This window comes from Balaenoptera ricei, chromosome 8, assembly GCF_028023285.1.
Source record: "Balaenoptera ricei isolate mBalRic1 chromosome 8, mBalRic1.hap2, whole genome shotgun sequence".
NCBI lineage: Eukaryota > Metazoa > Chordata > Mammalia > Artiodactyla > Balaenopteridae > Balaenoptera > Balaenoptera ricei.
Window position 1 is genome coordinate 105,885,109 of NC_082646.1, and position 22,221 is coordinate 105,907,329.

A 22,221-nucleotide genomic window follows, 5' to 3' on the forward strand; every position below is an offset into this window, starting at 1 on the left:
AGCCCACTTCCTGGTCCATAGACAGCTGTCTTCTTGCTGTGTCCTCACTCGGTGAAGGGACCAGAGAGCTCTGTGGGGTCTCTTTTATAAGGCTCCTCATCCCATTCATGAGGGCTCTGCCTTCGTGACATAATCACCTCCCGGAGGCGCCACCTCCAAATACCATCACCTCGGGGGGATTAGGATTTCCACATATGAATCTTGGGGGGCAGACACACATTCAGTCGACAGCATTATGGAAGACCCCGCAGAGAGCAAAGAAGAAGCCTGAGGCCCCAAGTGGGCAAGGGGGTTACCTAACGGCCCACATGATCCGTGAGTGACAGAGCTGGGGCCAGGATGGACTCTCTTACATCTGATCCAGTGTTGTGCTTCCGGGACGTGGGGAGGATATAGTAGAGAGACTTAAAAGAAGCCTCAGGGAGGCTGGCTAGTCTGCCTGATAATAACAGCAGCCCACACAAAGCGCTGGCTGTCCACCAGGCTCTGCCCTAGCCTGTTTCACGTATCATCTCATTATAGCCTCACAAATCAGCCCTGTGAGGTAGGTACTTTTTATTATCCCCATTTAACAGATGGGGAAATTAAGGCAGAGAGACGTTAAGAGGCTTACTTAAGATCACAGAGCTGCTAAGGAGCAGCCTGGCAGTAGGGTCTGTGTGTTTGCCCACTACCCTACACAACCCACCTCTCATGGGCCGGGAAGCCCAAAGTTCATTCCCCTGTTCCCACTCCCACTGGCAAGGGACCAAGCTTCTCTATGCTTCAATTTCCTTCTGAGAAAAATGAGGGAAATAACAGTGCCTCCCACTTGTGAGTGTGAGTATATCCACATAGGATGCAGCTCTCCGTGTGGGTTAGCCCTGAGAAAAGGGAAGGAGCCTGGGAGTTCCTGTCCTAGTGTAGCTCACATCCTGGTGGAATAATAAACATATTCTATTCCATCAGTTCTAAGATGAACATCTGCCCACACTCTAACATCTCTGAAATGTCCTAAATTCAATATGGTGTATGGTAATGGCGATAAAGTGCATGATGGGGCTTCCCTGGTGGCGCAGTGGTTAAGAATCCGCCTGCCAACGCAGGGGACATGGGTTCGAGCTCTGGTCCGGGAAGATCCCACATGCTGCGGAGCAACTAAGCCCGTGCGCCACAACTACTGAGCCTGTGCTCCAGAGCCTGCGAGCCACAACTGAAGCCCGGGCGCCTAGAGCCCATGCTCTGCAACAAGAGAAGCTACCGCAATGAGAAGACTGTGCACTGCAACAAAGAGTAGCCCCTGCTCACCGCAACTAGAGAAAAGCCCGGGCACAGCAACAAAGAACCAATGCAGCCAAAAATAAATAAAATTTTAAAAATAAAAAAACAGGGCTTCCCTGGTGGCGCAGTGGTTGAGAATCTGCCTGCTAGTGCAGGGGACACAGCTTCGAGCCCTGGTCTGGGAAGATCCCACATGCCGCGGAGCAACTAGGCCCGTGCGCCACAACTACTGAGCCTGCGCGTCTGGAGCCTGTGCTCCGCAACAAGAGAGGCCGCGATAGTGAGAGGCCCGCGCACCGCGATGAAGAGTGGCCCCCGCTTGCCACAACTGGAGAAAGCCCTCGCACAGAAACAAAGACCCAACACAGCCAAAAATAAATAAATAAATAAATAAATTATAAAGAAAGAAAGAAAGAAAGAAAGAAAGAAAGTGCATGATGGAAGTTCAGAGACATCAAGAGAGAGCAAAGCTCAGCGAGATGGGAGGGTCTCTGTGAGTCAAAGGGCATGTGTGGGTCTTGCCACACCCCGTTATCTGACTCTTGATCAGAGGGCAATTCTGGACCGCTCTCCCTACCCCCCAGGGTGGCCTGCCTGAGCAGGCTCTCTGGCTTCACTGGGTGGGAGGAGAAAGATGGAGAAGAGTTGCAATGGTTCACAGGGGTGAGAATGGAGGTATCTTCCATCCAGCACCTTGGGCTCCCTTTGGCTTTTCCCCTCCTGGCCCACGCATGCAGGGGACTGCTACTCTAAGGCCCCTGTGCCTCTGGTGCCGGGAATCGGTAACCCCTGCCTTCCCTGATTCCGGTGGGCAACATGGCTGCCCTGGAGCACTGGTCCTATCCATTGGTTTCTACCTGGTCTGGGGCTTGTGGTAGAGCCTTTACTTTTGTGTTTGTTTTGTTTTCAGTTATTCAGGTTGGAAAGCTTGGAATTATCCTTAGCTCTTGTCTCTCACATACCTCCTAAACCAATCCAACAAGAAATCCTGTCGGGGGCTTCCCTGGTGGCACAGTGGTTAAGAATCTGCCTGCCGGGACTTCCCTGGTGGTGCAGTGGCTAAGAATCCGCCTGCCAATGCAGGGGACACAGGTTTGAGCCCTGGTCCGGGAAGATCCCACATGCTGCAGAGCAACTAAGCCCATGTACCACAACTACTGAGCCTGCGCTCTAGAGCCCGCAAGCCACAACTACTGAGCCCACGTGCCACAACTACTGAAGCCCGCATGCCTAGAGCCCGTGCTCTGCAAGAGAAGCCACTGCAATGAGGAGGCCCCGCACCTCAACGAAGAGTGGCCCCCGCTCACCACAACTAGAGAAAGCCCCTAAGAAGCAACGAAGACCCAATGCAGCCAAAAATAAATAAATAAATTTGTATATTAAAAAGAAAAGAAAAGAAAAGAAATCCTGTCTGGGGACTTCCCTGGTGGCACAGTGGATAAGAATCCGCCTACCAATGCAGGGGACACGCGTTCGAGCCCTGGACCGAGAAGATCCCACATGCCACGGAGCAACAAAGCCCATGCGCCACAACTACTGAGCCTGCGCTCTAGAGCCCACGAGCCACAACTACTGAGCCTGCGCACCACAACTACTGAGCCTGTGCACCACAACTACTGAAGCCCGCATGCCTAGAGCCCGTGCTCCGCAACAAGAGAAGCCACTACAGTGAGAAGCCCGCGCACCGCAATGAAGAGTAGCCCCCACTCGCTGCAGCTAGAGAAAGCCCATGCGCAGCAACGAAGACCCAACACAGCCAAAATTAAATAAATAAGTTTATTTTTTAAAAAAAGAAAGAAAGAAATCCTGTCGGCTGTATCTATCACAAATCTGACCAGTTCTCACTACTTCCACCACTGCTGCCTTGCTCCGAGCCATGGTCATCTCTCACTTGAATTGTCATAAAAGCCTCCTTCAGGGTTTCCAGAAGGAAACCCTGCCCTGCCCCTTCACTCTAATCTCAACCCAGCAGCCAGTCAGGTCATGTCACTACAGTGGCTCCCCACCTCACTACAAGAAAAAGCCAAAGCAGCGGCCCACCAGGCCTGGCCCCACATCACCTTTCTGCCCTCTTCTCCTACTGTTTACCCCCACACTCTCAAACAGCCAGGCCCGCACCTGCCTCAGGGCCTTTGCACTGGCCGCACCCTCTGCCTAGAATGCTCTTCCCCCAGACAGCGGCAGAGCTCACTCCCTCATCTCCTTCAAGTCTTTGCTCAAGTGTCACCTTCTCAGTGAGGCCTGCACTGACCACCCTAATACTGCAACTTGTTTTCCATCCCTTCACCTCACTTCTGCAATCCTGATCCCCCTTAGCTGACTCTAGTTTTTTTCCCATGGCACTTAATATTTACTATCATGTATTATGTTTGTTGTCTGTCTTTCCCCAGTCGAGATGTAAGTTCCCCAACGGCAGAGATCTTTTGTTCACTGATATATCTGAAGAGCTTAGAACAGTGCCTTGCACATAGTAGATGCTCAATAGAGATTTATGAATGAATGAATTTGCAGATTAGAGAGAGGTAAATGTGTGGCAATAATTAATCTTTGAAGAGGACTAGGTGGGTATGAGAAGACGAAATTTGAACTGGATCTTGAAGGACATCTAGAATTCCAGGTGAGGTAGGTGACTGGCAATTGATCAGCCCGAACAAAAGCATGAAGGTGAGAGAGCTTGGTGGCAGGGCACGAATTGAAGGGAGGTGTCAACCAGTGATACCTAGTTGGAGAGGATATTCACAAGGTAAGTTGAGGCCAGATTGTGCAAAGGTTTCAATGCAGCCCGAAGTCTTTTCCTACCACCAGGACCAGGTACAAAATTTGTGGGGCCCAGTGCAAAATGAAAATGCAGGGCCCCCTTGGTAAAAATTTCAAGAGGGGTGACAGTAGAGCATTAAATCAAGCTCAAGGCCCTTCTTAAGTGTGGGGCTTTGTGTGACTGCACAGATCATAGGCCCATGAAATCAGACTGCCTAACCCACAGGGGAGCTGGTGAGAGCCTTCTAGCAGGGCAGAGATGTAATTGGAGCTGGACTTTAGGAAGATTATTCTGGCATGGCTGGTGGGGCAGGTTGGAGGGACTCTAGGCAGGGAGACCGGTTAGACAGCCTTGCGAGGAAGAGGAGAGAACAGGTAGGATGGAGGCAGGGGCTAAGGGGCAGAGTGCAGGGATGAGAACTTGAGTGAGTAGAAGCATGGAGGATGTAGAGTTTGCTTAGTCAAGTTTGCTTAGACAGGGGCCAGGGAAGACCCCTGAGTGCACCTTCCTTTGCTCCTCCAACCGCCTCCTCTTTTCCCTTATTCCAGGGACCCAAGCCTTGGAGGTTACACGGGGCACAGGAATCAACAGTGAATCTCCCTTTGGCCACCAGAGGGCACATCATTCTCATGGATTTTTCCGGATGAATTTGGGGTCGGGGAATGTCCTCTGGCTTCACCTCTTCCTCTTTTTTCCCTCTCACCTCCTTCTGTGTTCCTTCACCAACTTCTTCCTCAAGGGCTGGATGCCTGAATGGAGCTGAGGTGGGGCATGAGGAGGTGTCATGGAGTCCCGAGCATTTACTAGGACTGTAGGTCATACCTGTTGCCTTAGGAAGTATGTTCATACCATCCTCTCATTGCTTCTGTCTGGCTGCCTGTTTCTCTGGTTGACTTAGCCAAGGGCTCTGCTCAATAAGCTGTAGCTGGAGTTGGAAGTCAAGTGTCAGAGGTCCAACCAGCACTCTTTCCCCACAAGCCCTTGGGCCTCTCTCCTCCTGTACCTTTGGGAACTTGTTACTTGAGCTTCGTCTCTGGCTCTTGTGGGGACTCTGGCTTCTGCCTACCTTATCTGCTGTTGAACTTAGGGTAGGTTTGGGAGTGGTGGTTTTTCAACATGTCCAGGATACAATGGGTGGGGGCAGCTGAGAGCCCGAGGAATCAGACCAGCCAGCCTACTGCCCCTCCCTGGTGAGACAGTCTAGGAGGAAGTGAAGAGTGAACTCAGGTTGCCACATGGACTTCCTGTTAAAGTCAGGGGCTCTCCAGAGATGAGAGGGACCTCAGAGCTCATGAATCTAATGACCTCAATTCATTGCTGGGGAAACTGAGACCAGAGAAGGAAAGGAACCTCTCTAGGTGTCCATTCTTTGTGCCATCCTGAGGAATCCTCATTTTCAACCAGTTTCTCTTTTCTTTCCTATGAGTTCCTTGTCTTAGAAGGGATAACTGAAATGTGAATTAAGATAATGTCTCTCCTGCTCTCTACCCCACAGGGATAGTTAAAAGGGAACTGGCGTGACTCATTGCCATAGTGCAATGCCCTTTTGTGCTAGTTTGAACAAGCAAAAGACTTTTTCTGAAAGAAAAAAAGGTAACAAATTCAAAGATGTTATTTAGAATGTCATCACTGGAACAAAGGCATGGATTCTGTCAATATAGGAACGTTGAGGAGTCTAAACAGAGATGTTATGTGATTTTTCCAAGATCACACAGCATTTTCACTACACACAGCTGGAGGTGGAATGCAGGGCTGGGGGGATCTCTGCAGCTTCCGGCAGCTGGGAGCCAAGGACGTTTACCTGGTGCTTGCCTGGGACCTTGAGGAGCCCTGTGGACTAGATGTGGGGTGCATGGATAGATAAATAGAAGGCAGGATAGATGACAGCTGGTGATGAACGGTAGGTAGACAGGTAATAGACTAACGCTGCATCTGACAGGTGACACACATGTTGATAGACAGGCTGGATGATAAACGAGATGTATTTAATGAGCTAGCTGAGAGACGAAAGGACACACAGACAGGATGTTGCCTTAGAACCAAAGGATGCCAACAGCAGGGATGGCTAACAGCCTTATTTTCTATTTAGTCAAATGGTAACACGCACACGTGATCCACGCTCCCTGTTCAAGGTTTGAAAATACCCGAAAACTGACGGAAAGAAACGAAGAGTCAGACTTTGGGTACCACCCGAGGGAATGACCCGAGGCTCGCCCGGCCTCGGGTGTTGCCGGAAATGGCCGACGACCGCCGGCGGCGGCGGGGCGGGATGGGGGCGGGGCCGGCTCAAGGCAAGCGGGGCGGCTTCGGGTGTTTCCGGAAACTGCCGAGAGCCAGTTTGAAGTGGGCGGGGAAAGGCCTGTGGGCGTGGCTGGAGTACCCGGAGTCCCTTCGTGGATTTCCGCAAACAGAGCCGAAGCTTCGTCTTCGGAATCGAGGAGGCGCGCGCGTCCCCGGGATTACCTTCTTCGGGTGTTTCCGGAATTCACCAGTAGTCCGTGGCCGGGAGGAGAAGGCGCGCCCCCCTCCCGTTTCTAGCCGCTTCGGATGTTTCCGGCTGCTGCCGGCGGAAAGAGCCGAGGGCCGGCGGTGGTGGCGGCCATGTTGGGAGCAGCAGGTCCGGCGGCGGCTGCCTGTGTGCCGGGCGCGGAGCAGTGCCGCTGAGGGCAGGGGAGGAGCGAGGCAGGCGGCCGGCTGCGGCGGCAGAGAGTAGGCGGAGCGGCGCGGCCCGGCCGAAAGGCGGCACAGCCCAGCCGGGGGTCGGGGGGGTGCGGTCTGGAGCCGCTCGGAGCCGGCGCGGCCTAGCCCGAGCGGCGCATCCCCGGGCTGGCGTGAGCGGCAGTCCGGCCTCCCCGCACCCCCGGCCGGGGCCCATGCGGCGGGTGCCCCTGCTGTGAGAAGCCCCGCCCGGCCGGGCTCCGCGCCTTCCCTTCCCTCCCTTCCTCCGAGCTTCTCGGTTCCCTCCCCTGAGATACCGGCGCCATGTCCAGCGCCCGGACCCCCCTACCCACGCTGAACGAGAGGGACACCGAGCAGGTAAGGAGCCCTAAGGGCTCCCCGAATTCTCTGGCTGGGCCCCTGCACCTTGCAGAGCCTCCTCCCTCCTCAGCTCCCCTCGTGCCCCTGCTGCCATCCTGTAAGCCTCGGCTGCCCTGTCATCTGGCTCCTGGCCCCGTACATCTCCCTTCCGAGTCCTCTCCTGGGACCCACCTCGTCCAGACTCCAAGCTGCACACTTGTCTTTCTGCCGACCCCCCCCCCTTCTCCCCTCACCGCCCTCCTGCGCTCTTCCGTGTTACCTCCCCAGCTTCCTCTTCTCTTCCCTTTTTCTCTCGGGGGCCTTTCTGGTCTTCCTCCACCCACGCTTAAAGCAGCCACCCTCCTGTTCCTCGACTAGCACCCTGCGATTTGCCCCAGGTCGTTGTCCACCTCTTCCTCCATCCCTCCAGCCTCGCTTCCCCTCCGCCCGCACCGGTTCTCCCAGTCCCAGTATCACCCTCAGGGTCCTCGCCCCGGAGTGTGTTCTCGATCCCTATCCCCTTCCAGTTCCCCGGCTTTCTACCCTGCCTCTTGCAATTTTCCAGATTGTGCTCTCCCTCTTGCTTGCAACCCACCAGCTCCACCCTCATCACCTTTCCAAATCGTTCGCCTACTCTTTGCTCATCACTTTCCCTTCTCTTCTCCAGGAGCTCCCTGGAGCCTCGCGCTGGCATTTGTTGCTTCCGTGTTTTCCCGTACAGCTGTCATGCGCATAGTTTTCCCACAGGTTGTCTTTGGGGTTCCAGTCTTCACTCCCTTCAGAGTCTTTGGATCCCTCACGTTCTCTTCCTCTGGGGTTTGGGTTTTTTGAGTCTTGGCCTCCTGTTTCTCACTGTGAGTGCTGTACCAGCCTTCTCCCTGGGCTCTTCCTACCGAGGGAAAGACACTCACTATTTCAGCCCCACTCCCTTTACACAACCTGTTGCTCGGTCCTTTCCCAGGCCTTGCTGCATCCCCGTCCTTGCCTTTCTGTCCTCTTACTCCGCAACACAAACCGTGAGGCTTTCTTGTTTCTTCGCTCCTGGATCTGTCACTTTACATAGTATCTTCCCCCTTGCTTGTTGCCTTCTGGTTTCTCTCCCCTCACCCCATCTTACTTACTATGCCTCTTAATCAGGATTGCCTTTAATCTCCATATTAGTTTCCTGCCTTCTTCACATCATGTTTATTTTTCCCGCATATGCCCCTATCCATCCCCTTGTGATTGGCTAGTCTTTGTAACCCCCCGGGCCAGGAATTTTGCACGCTAGTTTCTTGAGCTACACACTTACCCCTCATCCTGGCAATCACTGCTATCATCTGTCACCCAAGCCTTAGCCTTTTCTGTGTCATCTCACCTCTTAGCCGAGAGGCGTCCACTTTCCACCCCTCCCCTTTCTTTCACCATCTCTAGTGTCCCTTGCTGCCTGCTCTGTGGAGAGTCCCCTGCCTGTCATACCTTGGTGGAGAACTTTACTAGGCCAAAAAAACTTGACTTGAAAAAAGAGCTCTTCTCCTGTGGGGCTTGAAATGCTTTTTGCATCCTTCTCCCTCACTACATTATTTATGTTTTCATCTTGTTTACTTCTTTCTCCTTAGTGCAATAGAACTGTTGTTATATTCTCTTGCATATTAACAACTTTCTCTGAAAAATCTACCCTCTTTTCATTTCTCTGATGTTTTTCTCTTTTGTTACCCCCTCACTCTCTGTCATCTGGGCAGTCAGGAACTCAAGAGGAGTTCTGGATAAGTTTTCTGCAGTGGTTGACCCTTTCATTACTGATGGAGTGACTGATTGCTTCTGGGGTTGAATTGGGTTGAGAGGGAGTGATGGTTGATTTCCATTTCATCAGCGGGTTTGGCAGCTGGTTCTGTATGGGACTGAGGTGTTTGGAAACTGGAGCATGGCCTGTATCTCACAGTCTTTCCCTCCAGTGCCAGCTGTTTTCTCTCCTTACCGGGAACCACTTTCTCGAGGCCCTCTTGAGGTTGCCTGTTCCATTCCTTTTCCTATCACAGCCTTTATTTAGCAGGTAAACCCTGCTTAACCAGAGGACTTTCCCAGACTGTTGATTCCGAGCTGTAGGAGGAGGCCAAGTGACTGACTGGCACCCTCAGGCATCTGGGGAGTGGCGGTGGAGTGCCTACTCTCTCAGCAAGGCTGTGGGGGGCATTGTATTCAGCAAAGTAGAGTAACAGAGTGCCTCAATGTGGTTTCTTTGTGCTCTTTACTCAGTGTAAATGTATTCTTGCCTCGGTCTTTTTCTTGTGATGTGTGCATTGATTTCCTCTCTTCCCTACAAGCCTCACATAATGCTGAGCGCATAGTAGGAACCCGGTGCACGCCTACTGATTTTGTGATAGCAGAACTCTGTGAACCATTTGGGAACGTAAGCTGCTCCTTGATAACTTTGTCCAGAGCACTGGCTGCATACGTTGTCATCCTGTTCCAAATTATGAATTACTCATCCTGTTTCCACTCTGTGGATTTAGGTTCCCCTGAGCCGCTTCATTGGTTCTTCTGTCATTCTCAGGGTAGCCGCACCATTGACTTGATATTAAGTCTCATTCCAGTAAAAGCGTGGATTTCGAAAAACATAACGGGCAGGTGCAGTATTTTTTAAAACAAGAAAAAAGACAAGTAGCAGCTCCTCTGGTCATAAGGCTAGAGAGGCCTGAAGCACTGGTCTCCTTTGGGCTAGATCATGCCACCAGGTGAGACCAGAAAGCTCTTCTCGGTCCTGTTGCGATTCTAGCTAAAGTGGTCATTGCATAAGCCTTAATGTTGTGAAATAAAAAGCAAGGGATTTGGTTGGTTTGATTTCTTTCCCCCAAAGGTCCTCTATTATCTTACTTAGATTTAAATTATTTAAATTGGTTTCACAAGAAAATAGGTAAACAAACTCTGCTGGTTGTCTTCGAGCTCCAACCTCTTGCTCTTTCTCTCCCCCTTTCTTTAAAACATGTGGCTGATGAGAAGCTGTTTCTAGGAGCTCTTTGATCACATCTGAATTAAACAGACATACACACACACAAAATGTTGAAGCATAAAATAAACCTAGTGTTGCAGAGAGATTGCCTGTTTGCTGTCGACTCTGCTTCTAACAGTGAAAGTAGGAGATAAAAAGAAAGTTAAGCCCTGTCTTTATTGTGATTTTTGTGACACCTGATTGCAGATGTGCTTTTTCACAGTCATAGACTCTTCCTTTTGCAGAAAGAGGGTTGTGACCTGGGGCTGGTAGTTTTGGGCATTCTTAATCTGAGAGCTGAGCTTTCTGTTCACTTTTCCAAATGGCTCTGTTGGCGTGGAGGCTTGGCAGTGGTGAAAGCAATCAGCAAGATGACTGTTCGTCTTCCAGCCAGCAGCAGCAGTAATAGGCAAGTGGAGAGGGGTCCAACTTGCAGAGTCCACCTGCCGCTGGAGAAAGCTTCCTGTAACACCTGGTAGAGGGCCTACGTTGGCTTCATACCTGCCCCACCTCTGGGCCTCAGGAACCACAAGAGAGGGCTCCTGAGAGAAAGCACCTGAGAGAAAGCAAGGGGCTTTCACTGCCCACCCGCCTCTGCCTCTGCTGCAGTGGGCGAGGGAGGAGGCTGCTGTTGTCCTTCCAGGGAGTGAGTGGCATTGTTTCTTCTCTCAGGTGATTCTGGGAAGAGGAGTTTGGAAGTGTGGGTGAGAGAGCAAATCTAACTTTTAGAATCCTGTACAGAACCACTGAGCCACTCCAAACACACATATCCCTTGGATCCCAGTGTTGACTCTGGCTGAATGTTTCACTGAGTAATCTGGTTTTAGTGCTGTTTTGTAGAGAGCTCGGTTCGCTCTCGTTTCACTCCCTGTCCTGCAGGCTGTGTGCAGCAAGCCCCATGCTCTGGGTGCTGACTCCGACCTCTGCCCTTTGACCCTGGCCAGGGGCTCCTTGGTGGTGCTGCCTTCTGGTCAGGGGTGTGGGGGAATGTCAGACCATATAATCTTACTTTCTGCTTCACCCTCGAAACAGGAAAGAGGTATTGTTAGACCAAGGGCTCTAGGAGTCCCTGGAGTTCATACAGTTGCCATACTACAAACTTTGAACCTGGTAAAGGTAGCTACCTAGTAAATTGTAATAATTTCTCTCTAGTCTGTGGACTTTGGGAAATAGCTAAACAGATGGATACAAGGCAGTCATTGAAATTCGTCCTGCTTCAGATTAAAATCAAGTTTGCACAGGGATAACTGAATCTTTCGGATGGCGACCAAAGATTGGGCTTGAGTTTTCTTCAGCATCGATGTCTTAAACAGAGTTGATGCCTGTGAGGCAGGAAAAGACTGAGAATTTGTTTTCTGAGAGGTTTGCATGGTTAGAGCTCTTGGGAGTCAAAAACATCTCAGACTAGACTGCTTCCCCTTTGGACAGAACAGCCTAATTCTCAGTGGGCATTTGACCAGGACTAACCCATGCCTTCATGAACTCTTTCCCATTGAGCACTTAGCCACCTGGCTGGCATTCCTCTTCTCCCAGGAGCTTCCATGACTTTCCTTGTATGTACTATGTCGACTTAAATGAATATTTTATGCCTAGAGTGCAGCTAAGTGTCGGACCTTGTGGCCCATTATCGACAAGCGAGGTGGGGGCTGGGCGCCACCCTTGGCCCCATGATAGCGTCTCTGCTAAATGGACTCCCCCCAGCCGCACTTTGAAGCTCATTAATGGATTGGGATGAAGTAACCTCAGCAGATGGAAAGGGCAAGGAGGGTGGTCATCCTTCCTTCCCCGAGGCTGCCTGATGAGGCTTTCCTGCAGTAACCAGGTCCAGCCCCAGCTCCTTGCGCTGGGTTAAGCTGTAGACTGACCACTAGGCCTCTGCTTTGGGAGGAGACGTGGAAAAGGTTTGGTTCTCTCTTAGCCGTGGTGACGCTGCCACGTTCGCCGCTTTCCTGCGTCAAAGCAAAAATTGAGAGGGCTGTGGAAAGGGTGGGTGGAGTTTAAACCTGGCCCTTCCTCCTTCAGCGGAAGTTCAGCAAAATGACAAACCAGATAGGTGGCTGGGTTTCCTTTTCTTCATGGTAGATTCCAGTATTTGTACATTTTGCACCTGAAGCTTGGATTCTCCAGGCTTTCTCCCAGCCTTCATCAAATATGAGTCACTGAAGTGTTTGTTACCTATGCATTTTCTCCTTCTGTCTCAGCAAAGGGAAGAGTAAGGCTTTACAAACCTTGTGGGGGAGGAAACCACCCATTTCCCACTTGTGGCATGGGAAGAGGCTGTCTATCGCCATGTTAACTCTGAAAGTTCTAGCTCTCGGAGCAGAGCGTCACTACCCCACCACAGCCCTTTTAGTGCGAGCTATTGAATGTCTTTGCTGTTTTTTAGACTTTGAGATGGTACATCTGGTTCTGAAAAAGCTCCAAGAGAACATCTGGCCCCCTTGGTTTCCAGTTCTCTCTCAGAGGAGGAGGGATCCCAGGTCCTTCTCTGGCCCGCTAGACCTGCTTCTCCTTTGCCGGGTATAAATAGGCTAGATCCCTTCATCTGAATGTCCGTTTTGTCTAGAGTGTTTGAAGTTTTTTTGGTCCCTGTGGGGAGTTCTTTCCACAGATGTCTGTCTTTGGGTTGGCACTCATTCCCCATTACTTTCATTTATTCCTTCTCATTGGAAAAGGGCAAAAAACAAATATATTTCCTCTTGTGCAGCAAATGATTGATTTTAGGCTTATGAAGTCATAGAATCACAAGTAGGTAGGAGGGAGGGTGAGATGGACACTGGTCTTGGTGGCTAGGTGGATCCTGTGGGACAGTGAAGCGGGGGGGAGGGGTGGGTTCAACAGCTGGCTCCAAGCCACCTTTTTCTTTTTAACATAAGGAAGGCGGGGCAGACCAGCGGCTTCTCTGTATAACCAGTCAAGCTAGTTTTGAGCCGCCTCGGCCTCTTTTCCTCTGTGCTGTTTGGGAAATTGGCAATACAAAGATCTGCCTCCTCTGGGGCTCTGCTCATTGAGGCATGAGTTTGGAGGATGTCTGTAAACAACCACCTTCCCTCCTAATTCTGAATGGGTCTCTGAGCTGGGCCTCTCCAGTGAGTGGGCTTTCTCCACACCTCATGCTACTCAAAGCAACTTGGTCTTACACACCTTTCACTGGAAGCTGTAAGATAGAGCTCCTTTTCTTTGCAGTTCACAGCTTGGCAAAAGGCCCTTCGCCTGGCCAGGAGGTCTGTGCTTGGCTCCCCACGTGTGAATCTGGAAGGGAATCGGGACTCCTGGCTGTCGTGATCTGGCTGCTAAATCCAACCAGACCCCAGACCTTTTGGATCGGTACATAGGTACTGTCTGTCCAGGCCCGCTGGAGAAGAAAAAAGGAGAGAGAATAGTTTTTGATCTTTGGCAGTTTAACAGGTACTTCAGCCATGGGGAACAGTTTGAGTGTCCGTGATCAAGGTACCTGTAGGAAAGGTGGGAGCCTTCAGTCACCACGTGCTGGCACTTCCTGAACACAGTAGGGAATCTTTCTCAGGGAGGGGACATAGCAGGATTCTGAGCCCCCTGCGACTAGACTGCAGGTGCTGCTGATGTAGCCAGATTGTTTTCTCAGTCTCCCACTAAGCAGAAAGCTCCCAAATCCAAAAGCTTGGTGATTAATGAGTGCAGCTACCTGCAGGCAGAGTTCTAGCTTATGTCCTTGTTGCTGCTACAGTGGTTTACTCATTGCTTCTCCTGAGGACCATTTTACTGAAGGTTTTGTTTTGGTTACTCATATCCTATATGCAGGGTGGCCCCCTTTTTCCTTCACCTTCTTTAGACCCGAGTGTCTGCTGGTTTTCCCTTACCCCATCACTTCCCCACCTCCTCTCCACAGATGGCCATCTTTTGACTGCCTTGGCACATAGCATTGGCAGCATTTTTGACTTGTTACTTTGTTTTTGCCCAAAAGAGTTTGAATTACTGGTTCTCCAGTCACAGGAAGTGGGGTCCCTTAGGCCCTCTTGGTCTAGCATAGCATTCTGATTGAGTTGAGCTTATGGCAGAGTTGAAAGGAGATCCCAGCACTTTTGGACTTCCAATAAATGGTGTCACTGTGGTCAGAGCAGGCTCTGCAGCTAGAGTCCCTGTATTGGAATCTTGGGTCAGCCCCTACTGTGACCTTGGGCTTACTTTATCCCTCTAGGCCTGTAAAGAAAAAGGAGTAATAATAGTACCTATCTTAGAGATATAGTTGTTGTGAGCATTAAAAGAGTTAATGAATATAAAGCACTTACAATAGTGCTGGCAGGATGTAATAATTATCGTCATCGTTGTTTCAGCTGAGCAACTTAGTGAATTTTCTCTGAGCGCCACACAACTCCAGGTCAGTATAAGGGACGTAGTTTGGAATGTCTCTGTAATGACTGGAAGAATCTTGGCCTCTTCCAGCCATTGGGGTTCCGTAGGTGCTTTTCCTAGCATTTCTGGGTTTTTTAATTTGTTTGTTTATTTTAGTTTTCTTTTTTAATCAGATATCTGAAAGAAAATAGGATGCTGTTGGAGAGGTTTATGTACTTTTGAAAGCACTTTTTAAAAAATGATACTTCGTTTATTTACAAGATATCAATATTAGGCAACTTTATTGATTAAAGGGAAAAAAAACACACCACCCTCTGCCTGCCCATTATTTCTGTGGTGTGAATGGTGGTGGTGGTGGTGGTGGTGGATGTGCAGTCTCTTCATTGGCTGGAAGGCCAAATCCAAAGTTACTGGAGCGTGGGCTTTTCTGAGCTGTTGGGATCCGGGTGTTAGAGGAGGCCCCACCTAGTGCCAGGATTTCTTTCATTGTGTTCCTGTATTCACGTGCAGTGTTTACCCTTTGGCAACAGGAGAAAGCTCCCTGTTTCTCTTAAAGACCACATGGGAACTTAGCAGCTGATGATTTTAGGTTCCTTTTTCACTAGCAGAGGGGCCTTCAAGGGCAGGTTCTTGTTACCTTTGTTGGCTTTTCTGAAATGAAAAGAAAGCCTCCCCTTTGTGAGGCCTGGGAGGGAGGGTGACAGTCATTTCTCAGCAGCTCCTGTGGATTTGTGGACTTTGAATCTTGGGCCGAGATTTTGGTCTCAGTTGGTTCCTGTTGATGTTCCTTGCTTGCCACTTCTAGAGCCTGAATGCCTTATCAGAACAGCAAGTAAGTTGCTCAGTTTTTTTCACACTGCCACTGTGGCCAGGGAGAAAGGTAGCAGTGTCGCCGCAGAGCTCATCAGGGAATGTTTCTGTCAGTGCATTTTCCTCTTCCTTTTGACCCCTCTGCTGACTTGTGTCTCACTTCCTTTTTTTTTTTTTTTTTTTCTGTTTGGTTTCTTTGAACTCTCTTCCTTCCTTTTCACTGTCCATCTTGGGTTTTCATCTCCATGTACCACTGCCTTACCTGTTTGTATGCCTGTATGCCTCTTTTTTTTTTTTTTAAAGGGAACTTCTAAAATTATTTATTTATTGATTTATTTTTGGCTGCGTTGGGTCTTCGTTGATGCGCGCGGGCTTTCTTTAATTGCGTCGAGTGGGGGCTACTCTTCGTTGCGGTGGGCGGGCTTCTCATTGCGGTGGCTGCTCTTGTTGCGGAGCATGGGCTCTAGGCACGCGGGCCCAGTAGTTGTGGCTTGCGGGCTCTAGAGCGCAGGCTCAGTAGTTGTGGCACACGGGCTTAGTTGCTCCGTGGCATGTGGGATCTTCCCGGACCAGGGCTCGAACCCGTGTCCCCTACATTGGCAGGCAGATTCTTAACCACTGCGCCACCAGGGAAGCCCAGTATGCCGCTTTTGTGGCATGGCTCAGGAGAGGAATTTTGCTAGTCTGAGATCGCCTTCCTGTATAAAATCCCAGAACCACCCAATCCTTTCTTTCTCCTATTCCTCTGATTTCTGTAAAGTTAAGGACTCACTGCTTTAGAAAACATTTTATTTTTGTGTCTCTGGAGCCACCTTCCTCAGTAAATCCAGGCTTGGCAACTTGACAACTTATTAGGGATGGCATCCCAGTTTCCCTGGTGACAGGGTCTAAGCTAGTTCTAGGCTGTTTCCTCTGACCAATCAGGAATGCCATAACTCTAGATCCTGTCTTGGGAGAGATCTGGGGAGGCACTTATTAATTTTGGTAGCACAAAATTGAACTTGGTTCTCAAAGTGTAGTCTGGGGACCCTTGGGGTCCCTAAGACCTGTTTGGTGCTATACAAAGTCAAAATAATTTTCATTGTAACATTAATGCAGTATTTGCCTGTTTCACTCTCATTCTCTCACCAGTGTACAGTGGAGTTTTCCAGAGGCTAAATGATGTGTGTTGATGTCATCACTCTTGGCCAGTGGAATGTGTGCTTCTTTATTTTTGTGTTTCCTAGAATTTTTAAGGTAGTACTTTAAGGTATAAATATGGAAGTTTTCTGGGACTTCCCTGCTGGCGCAGTGGTTAAGAATCCACCTGCCAATGCAGGGGACACAGGTTCGAGCCCTGGTCCGGGAACATCCCACATGCCGTGGAGCAACTAAGCCCATGTGTCACAACTACTGAGCCTGTGCTCTAGAGCCCACGAGCCACAACTACTGAGCCTGTGTGCCACAACTACTGAAGCCCACACACCTAGAGCCCGTGCTCCACAACAAGAGAAGCCACTGCAATGAGAAGCCCGCGCACCACAACAAAGAGTAGCCCCCGCTCGCCACAACTAGAGGAAACCCATGTGCAGCAACAAAGACCCAACACAGCCAAAAATAAATAATATAAATAAAAATAAATTTATTAAAAAAATATGAAAAAAAAATATATGGAAGTTTTCAGTGATGAACTCGATTTGTTCTCAGTACTTCTACTGTGCTCTTACTAGTTTTCTTCGGTTATACCTGCTAATCTCTGTAAACCTCATTATTGTCCAATAAGTAGTTATTTTAAAATCTCAGCATTTTCCTTCACCTTTGAAGAAACACAAGAAGTAAGTACAACCTGCAACACTTACTTGTAAAAACTTTGGGGAAAACTAATAATTTTTAAAATTGTATTTATAGTTTATTTTAGCACTTAATTCTGTTTTATTCTAAAATAGAAGAAAATTTATAGTATTTTTCATATTTAAGGATTAATTGTTGGCTTAAAAAAGGGAGGTTGGAAGTCTTGCTTTTTCAACGTAGCTGCCAGCTCTGTTTACTGCAACTGGACATATCAACAAGTGAAAGGGAGGGATCTACTCTGAAGAAACTGGGCGAAACTGTAGACAAGAACTGAAAAAAAAAATTAAAAGAAATGAAAATCATAATGAAAGTTATCTTCTCAGCTTTATAGATGCAAATAATTTACTTTATTGTATCTTATGCAACAGAGCATTTTCATGTAGTATTAGGGTGCCAGTTAAGTTGAAGCATCATTTCAAGACCAATCAGTCAGAGTTTAAAGAAGAAGGAATTACGTGTTTTAAGCGTACACACCATGGTCTCTTTAAAAGCCAAAATTTGTTCCAGCTTTTCCACCTAGAAATGACAAAGTCACTGAAGCCTCTTACAGGATGAGTTATTGCTTTGGCTGGAATAGCCCACCCAGTAGCTGAGAGACTAATAACGTTTTGAACAGCTGACGTTCCTGAATGCCCACTGAATGAAAAGTCAGTAAAGTTCAGGGTAGTGCTACTTCATATGTTACCGTGACTTGTCGAATTAAAGATTTAGCTGCAAACATGAAGACTGAGGTAATATCTTATTTATTAAAATTTTACTTTCACCTTACAAATGAGCAGATTTATAGACATGGCTCAAGTTGTATCAGCACCAGGTATGCTTCAAAAAATATTTTCTTTTATGTGAATGCTCAACAACAAACACAAGTTGTGATAAATATGCATAGGGTTGAGTAACTTTTTTGACTCATGGTTTATCCTGGAACAACTTCCTTTCCATTTGCACTGTTGGTGCAGAAGCAGTGACAGAGAAAACTGCTGGTGCCATAACATGAATCAGGGCAGTGGCACAAAACTCTGCTGGTGGTCATAGTCATGGACTTTCCTGCTACACACTTGTGGTTTAAAAAAAAGCCATTTTCACTTAAGAATGCCTTGGATGAAGCACTAAAAATTATATTTTTTAAATTAAATCTCAACCCTCCAATAATAAAGGTCTTTGATGTTCCAAGTGAAGAAATGCAAAGTATTCATGGAACATTGCTGCTGTGTACCGTAGTCCAGCTGTCTGCAGAAAATGCACTTGTGTGTTGAAGCCGAACTATCTGCATGGATCATCATTTTTACTTGAAATAACAATTGATGGACAAACTATAGTTGTTCGTACTGCAGTATTTAGTGGACGTTTTATTGAAATTGAACAAAGCCTGTCACCATTGCCAGTGATAAAATTCAAGTTTTCAAGCACAATTTAGAATTTTGGAAAACTTGTATTTGTCAGACTTTTTTGATGAGATCGGTGATAAGATTGATGGAATGTGATTTTTTTTGATGTTGTATGAAATGCCAGTATTTGGAAATTCTGCATAATTCGGTGAAGGAATGTTGCCTAGATTGTCAGTGGGTAAAAGAGCCATTCAAAGTGCAAGATGACCAATGGATTTCAATGTAAAAGTAACACAAAAGGTTCATTGATAAAATTTCAGATTGCACATTGCAACTAGTCTTTAAAAACTACTACTTGTGGAGTTTTGGTCTAGTATCAAAGAAGAAAATCCTCAATATTTGAAAAGCTATTAAACTCCATTTTCCAACTACACATCTGTGTGAAATGAGATTTTCTTTATATCTTTCAACCAAAACAACATGTGGAAACACACTGAATGCAGAAGCAGATATGAGAAGCTGGCCCTCTTCCCTTAAGCTAGACATTAAAGAGATGTACAAAAATATAAAACATGTAACTCTTGTTGCAAATTTCATTTTGTTTTAGAAATAATTTCTTCGTTTAAAAAATGGGTTGTTTAAACAGGTAATAGGTTTATTGTTATTTTGAATGAATAAAAATAATTTTAAAAATTATCAGTTTCAATTTCTAATATGGTAACTGTTGATATCTATGACCCACATAAACAAAAGATCTTCGTAGTCCTTGATAAATTTTTTTAGAGTGTGAAGAGTTCTTGAGACCAAAAAGTGAGAACACCTTTGTTGTAGACAAAACCTGAGTTGATTGTCCTCAGTCTTGGGCTGGTTACCTGTGATGACTTCATAGGGAGCCCTTGTTTGCAGTTCCCAGCCCTTGTAATAATCCCTGCCTGGGCCTCAGAGACTTTGACCTGAGTGAGCTTATTTCCTTCTTCTAATACATATAGCATTGGCCTTGTGAGGTTTTTTGTTGTTGTTGTTTTATCTGTGGTTTATTTCCCCTGTTTTTTCTCTTTATTCCCTAATTTTTCTTCTTTTTCTCATTTTCCCTTTCTCTTTATTCTTTTATTTGTCTCATTTTTTCTTTTTTTATTCTTTAGTTTGTTAGGTGTTTTTGGTTGGGGGGGGAGGTCTGGCATTGTGTTTTAATTACATTATAAAAATCAGTTCATCAGGTGGACTTCCTTTAGTATGTGTGAAGTTGTGGTTTGGAAAATATAGTTTTTTCACTAAAAATAAGTAACTTAGGTTTATATGTAATGGGTTTATTAATGTTCTTTTAAATGAGTGGAGACACTGATAGATATAACCCATATAAACAAAAGCTTTTGGGGGACTCAGTTATTTTTAATACTGCAAAGCCTTTCTGAAACCAAAAAGTGTAATAAGAACCACAGCTGTAGACAAAACCTGGGTTAATTCTCCCTGGCTTTCTTTGGTTGATTTCTTGGTTGAAATTTTTCATTAAAAAAAAAAAAAAAAGTTTTGCAGTTCCCAGCCCCTATTTAGTCCTGACTGGGCCTCAAGAAGGCACTTGCTACCTTGGTTTGCTGTTGTTCTAGCTGAGGAAGCTGGTTCTCAGTGACCAGAGGGACTTTGACCAAAGTTGGCTCGTTTCCTCCTTTGAATACATAGCACTGACCTTGTGATTTTTTTTTTTAAACAGTTAAATTTGATTTTTTAAAATTTTGAGATAATTTTAAACTTAGAAAAGTTGCAAAAATAGTCCGAAGAGTTTTTGTACATTCTTCACCCAGCTTCCCCTTATATTAACATCTTATATAACCATAGAACATGTATCAAAACTGAGAATTAATCTTGGTATCATACTGTTAACGAAGCATCTTCAGATTTCATCAGTTTTTCCACTGATGTGCTTTTTCTGTTGAGGATCCAGTCTGGGAGCCCACATTGCACGTAGTTCTCCTGTCTCTATAGTCTCCTTAGTCTTTCCATGTCTTTCGTGACATTGACAGTTTTGAAGAATGCTGGTTATTTTTATAGAATGTTCCTCAGTTGTGGTAGTCTGAAATTTTCTCATGGCCTTGTGCTTTAATTCTATTTTTTCACTGTGGTCAAATACACGTAACACAAAACTTATATTTTAATAAATTTTTAAGTGCATAGTCCAGTGGCATTAAGTACATTCATAATGTAGCCAGTGCCACTATTTGTAGAACTTTTTCATCATCTCAAATAGAAACTCTATATCAATTAAACAATAATTCCCCATAATCCCTTCCCCCAGCCTTTGGTAACCTCTTTTCTACTTTCTTTCTCTATGAATTTGCTTGTTCTGAGCACCTCATATAAGTGGAATCATACAATATTTGTCTTTTTGTGTCTGGCTCATTTCACTTAGCATAATGTTTTCAACGTTCATCTATGTTGTAGCTTTAATTACGTTTTAAAAGTTAACCTGGATTTTACTGTGATGATATGTATTAACTTGATATGTTGGAAAATATAGTTATTAAGACATATAGTTGTAATGGGTTTAGTAATATTATTTTAAGTGAATTAATAGATGAACATTTTCTCTTTTTTTTCTCAGTTTTAGTTATAATAACAGTAGCTATAATCCACATCAACAAAAGCTATTTGAGGTCCTTAATAATTAAGAGCATAAAGGGTTGTCCACACAGGAGTGTGAGAATTGCTTTTGTGGATCATCCCTGTCCTTGATTGGCTGGTTACTTGCTGTGACCTCATAATGAGCCTTTGTTTTGCAATTCCCAGAGTCCTGGCTGAACTGCAGGAAGGCACTTGCTGCCTTGGTTTGCAGTGTATCTGTATGAGGAAGCTGGTTCTCAGTGACCTGAGGGACTTTAACAAAATTTGGCTTATTTCCTCCTTCTAATACAGAGAACTGGCCTTTTTTTTTTTTTTTTTTTTTTCCCGTTAAAAAATCCTTTGGCTTACTTGGATTTCATTATGACAGTAGATTTTTTTTTTTTAAGCTTATATGTAGGCTATTGGTCAATTCCAAATTTGAAAACTGCAAAGCTTGCTTAGTCTCTATCCTTGAAAAACCTTGGTGCCTATAATAGCTGAAGGCTGATAGGCTCCAGGCACTCACTAAGGCCAGAACACCCAACAGTCTGTTCTCAGGGTGGCTGCAGAGCCTACACACTTTGTTCCTATTTCTTCTGTACTTAACTCTTTGTTAGCCCTGTTTCTTAGTGAAACACGCCTGCCAAATCCCGCTTTTATGTAAGTGCACTTCATTTTCTCCTGGAAGAGGTAAGCATATTTGTTGTGTATGTAACAGCGTGGGAACTTTATCTTTGCTTGAAGAGTCTTTAAGAGATACAGTTGCAGTAAATATATTTCTGAACTACTATATTATTTTCCACCTTGTTCTTTTGCTTGTATTCATTCTCCAGTTAACGTAGCGCCTCTTTTTTTTTTTTAATTAATTTATTTTTGGCTGTGTTGGGTCTTCGTTGCTGTGTGCAGGCTTTTCTCTAGTTGTGGCGAGTGAGGGCTTCTCTTTGTCATGGTGCGTGGACTTCTCATTGCGGTGGCTTCTCTCGTTGCAGAGCACGGGCTCTAGGCACCCGGGCTTCAGTAGTTGTGGCTTGCGGGCTCTAGAGCGCAGGCTCAGTAGTTGTGGCACACGGGCTTAGTTGCTCCGCGGCATGTGGGATGTTCCCGGACCAGGGCTCGAACCCGTGTCCCCTGCATTGGCAGGCAGATTCTTTTTTTTTTTTTGAATTTTATTTTATTTATGTTTTTATACAACAGGTTCTTATTAGTTATCCATTTTATACATATTAGTGGATATATGTCAGTTGGCAGGCAGATCCTTAACCACTGCGTCACCAGGGAAGTCCGTACCTCTTACTTTTAAAAGCTCTTCTTAGTACCGCTAATAG

General features: G+C 46.7%; 1 protein-coding gene across 9 annotated transcripts in view; it reads left to right on the forward strand.

The window, feature by feature from the left end:
* The first annotated feature begins 6,422 nt into the window (after window positions 1-6,422).
* Window positions 6,423-22,221, forward strand: part of MARK2 (microtubule affinity regulating kinase 2) — a 57,810-nt gene continuing 42,011 nt past the window's right edge. For 4 of the 9 annotated variants that reach the window (XM_059931845.1, XM_059931851.1, XM_059931853.1 and 1 more), the window contains exon 1: window positions 6,424-7,054. In XM_059931845.1, coding sequence (XP_059787828.1) covers window positions 7,001-7,054 — 54 coding nt within the window. In that variant the 5' untranslated portion in view covers window positions 6,424-7,000. Of the gene's footprint in view, window positions 7,055-22,221 lie in introns of all 9 variants that reach the window. The other 5 variants (XM_059931852.1, XM_059931855.1, XM_059931849.1 and 2 more) reach the window with 3 other exon arrangements.